The following is an 8,550-nucleotide window of genomic DNA, read 5'->3' as shown; positions in this document are numbered from 1 at the left end:
CCACGCTTTCGTCTTTCATTCTATCCTAAAAAAACGAGTAAACGCTGAACTTGAACTCGTAGTTGGATTCTTCTGTTCCATGTAATTAAGCACCTTTTGCATCAAACGACCACGTTTACACTTTTCAATAGTACTTGGATTGCGATTTTCGGATACATTGTCGCAGTCTACAGACAATATGATTGATTCGAACAGTCTGCTTCTGGCTTTGAAATCTCACCTTTCAATGGAGACATTTTGATCCTTACGAGAGTGTCAAGGAATTACAGCCGCCAGTATGTAGCTTCTTCTTCAGCACTCCGGGCATGATATTTTACTGTAAATTAAATGATGAAAATCTCAAGCCCAGAACTGATAATGATCAAACAATAATAAAGTGGTGATGATTAATGCTGTGTGTCAAGTCGTCTTTCTCTTTTTGTTTTTGCTTTGCCCACTTGTGTAAGAAATAGATTTTCAGATTTCTGGGCATCTGTATAGTCCTCTCTCTGTTGACTGTAACAGTCCCCACTATTATTCCACCTCAAAGCTTCCACTTTCTGGAACTTACTCAATCATCGGATATAAATACAGGGATTCAAAGCGCTTGAACTGAAATCCAGAGCAAAGCAAACGCTTCCCTGGTTCCCTGATCCCCTGATCCCCTTGGTAGTGTTTCTCCCTTCCTTCGTCTCCACAATGGCACCACCACCCAGTCAGGAGGCGAGCCCGCTGCAGAAACAGAAGAAAATCCCCCCTTCTGTTTATTTCTTTGGAATCTCTCTCTCGCTCCTCTCTTTCTCCCTCGTCTTTCTCTCATTCCGAGACACTAAATTCTGGTTTTTGTTAAGCAACGCCATCATCTTCTTCGTCGTTGCGGATTCCGACGCTTTCTCTCCCAAACCCGACCTCTACGACGAGTTTCTCAAACACAGAGGCAGAGAGGCCAACTGGGTTACCTCTTATGATGCGTATTCCCGACAGGAAACTGAAGAGAAGAAAGAGAAAAAGATCGAAGAGGTAGAGAAACCTCCGAAAGAGAAAGAGATCAAAGAGGTAGAGAAACCTCCGAAGTATTCTAGGAGCGCGGCGGAGACAGCCATCGTTGCTGTCAATGAGGAAAAAGTGCTGCCCCGGTGTGATGCAACAAGACTTACAAGTACGGTTTCGTCCGAAGAAGACAACTGCTCAGGCATCTCTGACGAAGAGCTGAATCGCCGAGTGGAAGAGTTTATACAGAGAGTTAACAGAGAAATCCGTCTTCAGGATATTCGAGAGAGAAAATCCTTACGTGTTTAGATTATACGAAGATCATGTATACTGGATAATGCAAATCATGTCTTTTGGCAGTTTCCTGTTTTATTTTACTTTTTTAATCCTTCTTCTTCCTTCTTCCTTCTTTCTTTTGTTTTTTTGTTTTTTTTTTCTGTACGTCTTCGAGTTCACTTAGCTCTGAAACATGGTGAAAGCAGCAGTAGTAGCTACTTCAGCTCATGACAATGGGATCCATTAGCTAGAGAGTAAATCATTCAGCCATGCAACGCTCTCGCTGCGTCGATTAAACAGTCACAGAAGAAAAATCGTATCAGCAGGGACAATCATCAAAATTGTTTAAATAACCAAAAAGATAAAGCAAACCAAACAGCCGACTGATTCGCTGAACGGGTTCACTTTCTCAACCAAACCAAATTACATGCAAGGGAGGAGTCTGCAGACCCACCTCGCAGACGATCCATAAGGATTCCCATGTCAATCAAGAGGTGGACCATGCAAACTACAAGAAATCAAAACTTCCCCATTTTCGGTCTCCCTGAGATCAATGATTTGATCGAACAGGCTCGTGAGATATCGTTTTCTTCTTCGGCCCAAAAAATATCATCAACATGGAAACTTAAGGTGGGTAATCCCCCAAAATAATTTCTCAACTCATGACTGACGAATCGAAAAACATCAACATCTCTAAAGCAAGAAAGTGGCTAGCAGCTTTTAAAAGGATTTCATCCGAGGAAAGAAATGACAAGTCGAGGATTACCAACCACTGAACAAACCAACGGCAACAATTGCAGTCAATCGTTATTAAATCCGGGTTTAATATCTTAGAGACAGGATTGAATGGTAACCACTTGACAACGAAGCTGAATCCTCAACGTGAAGATTGAACAAGCAGCTTCATTAATGTTCGGATGCTGAAAGATCATTCAACTAGTCAACTCGTTCTCCTCGTTGCTGATAGTTAAAAATCATTCAACTACTCGACTTGTGCATCACGTTGCTGATAGTTACCAAAAATCAATTTGTACTAAATGGGATTGGGATTGGGATTGGGATTGTAACTAGCTGTGGTTGTGGCCATTGTTTGGCTAGAATGCTAAGTTAATTATGCCAATTTTCACTGGTTTAAGTCCTAGTCAGTAATATGACCACAGTTACTGCTATCTACTCTTTAATAATATGTAATTGTCGATGTTAGCTGCAGTTCTTCCATCCAGAAAATGACCAGTCAAGTTATAAGTTCATCTTCCTAATTTTTTCTGAACATTTATCTAATTGTAAATCATTCTCATTACCAGTAATAACATGATTACTAAGTTTGATTTATGAAAACATTTGTGTTTAACCATATGGTAATGAAGAAATGCAAAGGCTTGATCTTGCCAGGACATTTCAGACTTTTTGTAAGGGAAAGGGAGGGGGACCTCAAAAAAAACCTTAAGACTCCCACTCCAAATTAAAATCATGCAAGGATCTTAGCTTGCTGCTATAGCTTAATTAAGCAATGATATGAACTGCTAGCTAGAGTTGACATCAAAGAAATTGGCTGGTTAAAGGATATCTTTCTTGATTACAGCAAAAAAAAGTTTTTTGAATTTTTTGTGGTGCTTACACTGTCACCGCCACCTTCGTCTCTCACAGCACTGTGCAGATATTCGTGTCAGGGCAACAGAATTCAAGAAATGCTCTCGAGTCTTATCAGCCACGCCCTTCTCCTGCTTTCCTCTCCAATTGTCGTTTGACGTTATCTGATTTGTGAATCTTCCTTTCCGCAGATTTCCGCCACGTACCTTCTGTTAATCCTTTTTCGATTCTTCTTTCTCTTGTCTTCTTTCTCAATCATTGCTATTCTGTCCCGTGATTCGGAAGAAACTTCTTAGATTGAGGACAGGCGTCTCCCGTGGAGAAAAGAAGCTTTTGTTTCCTTCAAAAGCTTGTTCTACTTATTTCTAACCAGTTATAAGATAGTAGTAGTAAATGGGTGATCATACTTACCAAGAACTGAATGAACTGACTGCATTTCTTCAAAGAAAGGCTTAAAGCTTAAAGCATGCAATGAAGTTGTCACAGATTTGATCCTAACTCAAAATTTGACTGAATCATATAGATCTAACAACTTACAAAATCATGCTTTAACACAGTAATCTCGAACATAAACCTTTGACTTTATTTGCAGATATGGTGCATTGAAAGCTATGCCCCCTAGGGGTCTAGTGATGAAAGGTTGTGTTGTTTTATATCTCTTTTAGTGGATTTTAACTTAGTTTTTTCTACAAAAAGAAGAAGAAGAAGAAGAAGAAGAAGAAGATTTGGTGCTTTTATGAAACTAAATCGACTGATTGAACTGGGTTTAATTAGAACACGAACATTGGGTTGCTTTTGAAACGAAAGAGCTAGGAAGCAAAAGCCAATCAATGGATTCTAATGATTGGAATACTGAATAGACAAATCTGTTCTCCTTACCCCTCTCACAGATTTATAACACCATAGGGGTAAGGTCCATCTTTTATTAATGAAAAAGACTAAACATGGAGGGCACCACACCTCCCTCTCTTTTTCAAGGGGAGGGCCTATTGTGTATAATAATCTAAGAGGGAGGGAACATTTCTACCACATGCCAACAAAAGTTGGAAGCATAGGGTAGAGCCCCCTCCACCCCCTCTCTATTAGTGGCTTATGGGTCAACAATCCTTTTCAGTGGTGAAAAAGAGAAAAGGACTGGAGTAGAGCCTCCTCTAAAACCTTGAGTTTTGTTAGTGTCATCTTTTCGAATTTATGATGTTATCTCTATTAGGACTATGAGTTTAACCTGGTTGAACCATGGGTAGGTGTATTAGGAAAGATAGTTGACTTGCACATACCATCTGAGATTATGTTAAGCATTTTGGATGATTGTCTCAAATGTAATGTTATATAATGATACTTTTATATAGGGGTGAGACGTGTAGGCTCTAGTGATGATGTTGACCTAGGCGGTTTCTTAAGAGGGGGTGAATTAAGATTCTCAATTAAAAATTCAGTAAATAGTCTGAGAAGATAAAATATGGCATATAATTAACAAATACACATCATAAGGAGAGAATGATTTTTTTCTTATCGATGTTTCCCTAATGGTAATCACACACCATAAGGAGATAATGATTTTTCTTATCGATGTTTCCTTGATGGTAATTACACACCATAAGGAGATAATAATTTTTTATTAATGTTTTCCTAATGGTAATCACCGCCATCTCTCTTTAAGCTAGGTATAATCCTAAATTACACATCTAATCTCTCACCAAGGGATTATACAACTAGATTATGACTCTAGTAAGCTCTTTTCTTCTAAATTGAGATTCTAGAACACCTCTCAAAAGATAAATAAAAAGTACATAAATAAAAAGGAAAACTTACACCTTTTAATAGAGGAGACAACTTTCTCCTAGAGAGATCCACGTCTCCAATCATTTCCTCACAAGAGATGATATAGAGGAGTTTGAGATATTTGGGAATGTTGAGTGATTTTGAGAAAAAAAATTGTTATTTTTCTCTCAAATAGGGTTTGTATGAAAATTTCAATTGTAAAAGCTTTTGAAGTGCTTTGAATTGTAAAAGCTTTTGGTGACTGTCTAGATTTCTTGAGATATTTTTATTTGACTTTGACTCCAGGTCTTCAAGCCTTTATGCTTCCACTTCATGTAAGTTCATCTTCAAAGTAACAATCTTTAATGAGTTTTTGCTTTGGGTCTTGACTTGGCAACTTAATTGATCATTTTTTTGTCTTGAGCTTTTGCCATAGACCTCATAATATTTGTGCAGGAAGGTATTGTTTAAATACATTGATAACACCATTAATAACACACTTTCAAGCTACTCATTTAGTTATCATTAAAATAGTGGTGACCAGTATTATTTTACATAGGTCTAACAGATGATAGACTTCGTTGCTTTGGATATTTTTTTGTGAGAGTTAACTTTTTTTTTTCAACAAAAAGATACTCTTATGAGAGCTAGATCAAATCTAATTATTGAATTGGAATAAGATCCTAGGTTGCTTTCGAAATGAAAGAAAGGAGACAAAAGCTAATCAAAGGATTCTAATGATTAATGACTGAATAGACCAATCCTTTTGGCCATAACCCCTCTCAATTTATAGCATGATAGGAGTAGGGTTCCCTCTTTATTAGTGAGAAAGACTAGGCATGGAGGCCGCCAAACTTGCCCTCTCTTTTTCAAGAGGGCTTGTACAATAATAACAAGAGGGATGGAACACTTCTACCATATACAAACAAAAGTCGAAAGAAAAGGATAAGTGGAGGCTCCTCTACTAAACCTCCCCCGGATGGTGTATTTTTTTTTAAATGTGGCTCTAGGTAGCAAGACATAAAGACTCCTTATTTTAAAGAATAAATAAATTAAGAATGAATTAGTAGATAAAAAAAGCTAAACTCGTTGAAGTACTATCAAGAATAATGAGATGAATTGTCTCAATAACCACATTATTTTATATTTTTTATTAAATCTAACCGCTTCAATGTTTTGTTTATCCACAGTTAGGAATTTTGGTAAGATAGACTTCTATTTCTCTTGATGCTATGGAGACAAATTCATGCCACAAACTGCATGGATATTTATCATATAAGAATTATAGTTCTTGGGTTGGGTATGGTCGCGGACTATCCACTGATACACAAATTGGTGCACAGCTAGAGACAGAGTCCCAACTACTAACAACTCAAAAATGAGAGGAGGTAGCTTACCTAGGAGAGCAGAAGATATTCCTTCTTCTGGGTTTAAGCCTCTCTCTCTCTCTCTCTCTCTCTCTCTCTCTCTTTTTGTTTCTCTCTTGGGGAGATGGTGCTGGGATGATTGGTTGGTCATCTTTCACCTTCAACCACAACATTATCTCCTAAATTCAGTGTAGTTGTTTTTAAATCGACTCTTTCGTATTAAACCTCCTTTAAGGAGGCGGGAAGCAACTACCCTCTTCGCCTTTGTTTTTGTTTCTGTTGAGATTTCTTCCCCTAGGAAGAAATATAAAATATAATCTTATTTTCTCAGTACATATTCTGTAATCTCTGTAATTACGTGATTTATGTTAATCACTCTTAAACTCTCCATGTATAGTTTGTAAAACGGAAATTTAAGCCGACGATGTGAATGAGAAAATATGAAAGAAGTTTAAGTCATAATTTTTAGTTGGTATCAGGACAGGAGTTCTTCTCCTTCTCCTTCTCGTGCCAAAGAACAGAGCAGAAGCTCTGTCCTATAGCTTTCCGTCGTCTGAAGAACAACGCAAAAGCTCTGACCGGTAGCTTCTCATCGTCACCAATTCATTTCTGTCGTCATCCCACTTCGACGGAACTTCCGAACAACCCTGATGATCGTAGTCAAGCCACTGCTCGGCCTTCCATCAAACAGCAACCCAAACATCGCCAACGACGAAAAGATGCACCAACACCAACACCAGTGCCGCTGACTGCAACCGAGCAACTAATCGGCCTTCCAACAATCTGCCATCATCGCCGGTGAAGACGAAGCTGCACATTTCAACGAAGAAGACAAAGGTACAGGAAATTTTTTTTTTTGCTTCTGCTAACTTAGGTCTCGCATTTTATTTTTCTGGCGGGTCGCCAAATCGGACCACTTCTCGGACCGGACCGAAAACAGATACCCAACCCGGGTCAACCCAATGGCAGACCGAATCAGACCAGTTATCAAACCGGACTGAACCAAAAACAAAAAAAATGATGAAGTTTTATTTAGAAAGTGGACCGGACCAATTCTCTAACCGGACCAAAATCAAAGACCCAAATCGGATTAACCCAACGAACTGAAAGCAGATCAGACTAGTATTTTTGGGTGATCATCAAGGATCTTCTTGCATCATATCGAATGAATCAAAACCAGAGCGTATTTGTACTCACTGTGGTGAGACTGGGCATACAAAGTCAAGATGTTATGAACTTATTGGGTATCCAGAATCGTGGGATCCTACTAAACTGCCTGGTAAATTGAACACTAAACCAAAAAATCATGTTTCTGTTGTAGTAGCAGAAACCTCCACCTTTGTTACATCAAGTAAGGTTCTTAATACTTCCTTTCCTAGTAGAAATAGTGAATGGATAATTGATTCTGGTGTTACTGATCATATGACCTTTGACAATCATCATGTTATAATTATGAAACCATCTGAACAACATATCATATCTACAACAAATGGTACTCTCTCTCACATTATTGGAGAAGGTTCCATCACCCTCACTGAAAATCTGAGTCTTGATTTTGTATTAGTTGTTCCAACCTTTAATCATAATTTATTATCAGTGGCTCAAATAACTCGCACTTTGCATTGTATTGTGATTTTTTGGCCTAACTGTTGTGTGTTTAAGGACATTCGAACTCGGAAGACAATTGGTTATGACACTAGAAGGGGGAAACTCTATTACCTTGATTTGAAGCTAGAGAGTTCTCATAAGTTAGCTCAAGTATTCTCCGTGAATAAATTTGAAGAAAATGAGACTTGGTTATGGCATAAAAGGTTGAGTCATTCATCTTTTGATTATTTAAGGAAACTGTTTCTAAAACTATTTGCTAGATTATCTATTTCAGATTTTAAGTGTGAGGTATGTGAATTGGCCAAAAGCCATCATGTTCCATTTCAAATAAGCATAAATAGGAATTCAACACCATTTATGATTATCCACTCTGATGTATGGGGTCCACAAAATATAGCCTCTCTGAGTGATAAACGGTGGTTTGTTTCCTTTATTGATGATCACACCCGAATGACTTGGATTGGCTTAATGAAATAAAAAAATGAAGTTAGTTAGCTGTTCAAACAATTTCACAAAATGATAGCCACTCAGTACCATTCTATAATACAAACTCTCCGCAGTGACGATGGTAGAGAATTTATTAATCAAGGTTTGAAAGAATATCTAGATGATCATAGTATTAGTCATCAAACTACTTGTTTGTACACCCCTCAGCAAAATAGGATTGCAGAGCGAAAAAACCACCATCTTCTTGAGGTTGTTCGTGTTTCCTTGTTTGAAGCTCATATGTCGGCTAGTTATTGGGGGTGGAGCCATCACAATTGCAGCTTATCTTATCAACCGAATACCCTCGAGTGCGTTACAATTTTAAACTCCCTTGAGTGTTCTTCATGAAACTATAAGTTCACCTATTGTGCCAAATCTGCCACCTAGAGTTTTTGGTTGTGTAACCTTTGTTAATCTCCATAAGCCATTGAGAAATAAATTGGAACCCCGAGTTCTCAAGTGTGTCTTTGTTGGTTATGCTCAATATCAAAAA

At 38.0% G+C, this 8,550-nt stretch overlaps 1 protein-coding gene across 1 annotated transcript; it reads left to right on the top strand.

Annotated features, from left to right (window-relative positions):
• The first annotated feature begins 678 nt into the window (after positions 1–678).
• On the top strand, positions 679–1,278 carry LOC137952756 (uncharacterized). The gene has a single exon (XM_068799814.1). The coding sequence runs from the start codon at positions 679–681 to the stop codon at positions 1,276–1,278; it is 600 nt and encodes a 199-aa protein (XP_068655915.1).
• The last annotated feature ends 7,272 nt before the right edge of the window (positions 1,279–8,550 follow it).

The sequence above is a fragment of the Aristolochia californica genome, unplaced genomic scaffold, assembly GCF_029961685.1.
Source record: "Aristolochia californica isolate CCGP_79_NKW_82.1479 unplaced genomic scaffold, dmAriCali1.0.hap1 SCAF_16, whole genome shotgun sequence".
Classification (NCBI taxonomy): domain Eukaryota; kingdom Viridiplantae; phylum Streptophyta; class Magnoliopsida; order Piperales; family Aristolochiaceae; genus Aristolochia; species Aristolochia californica.
Note: the sequence above shows the minus strand (reverse complement) of the source record. Positions and strands in the feature narration are given on the sequence as shown.

Excerpts from the sequence above, each read along its gene's own strand:
- LOC137952756 (XM_068799814.1), top strand. The coding sequence starts at position 679 with ATGGCACCACCACCCAGTCAGGAGGCGAGCCCGCTGCAGAAACAGAAG.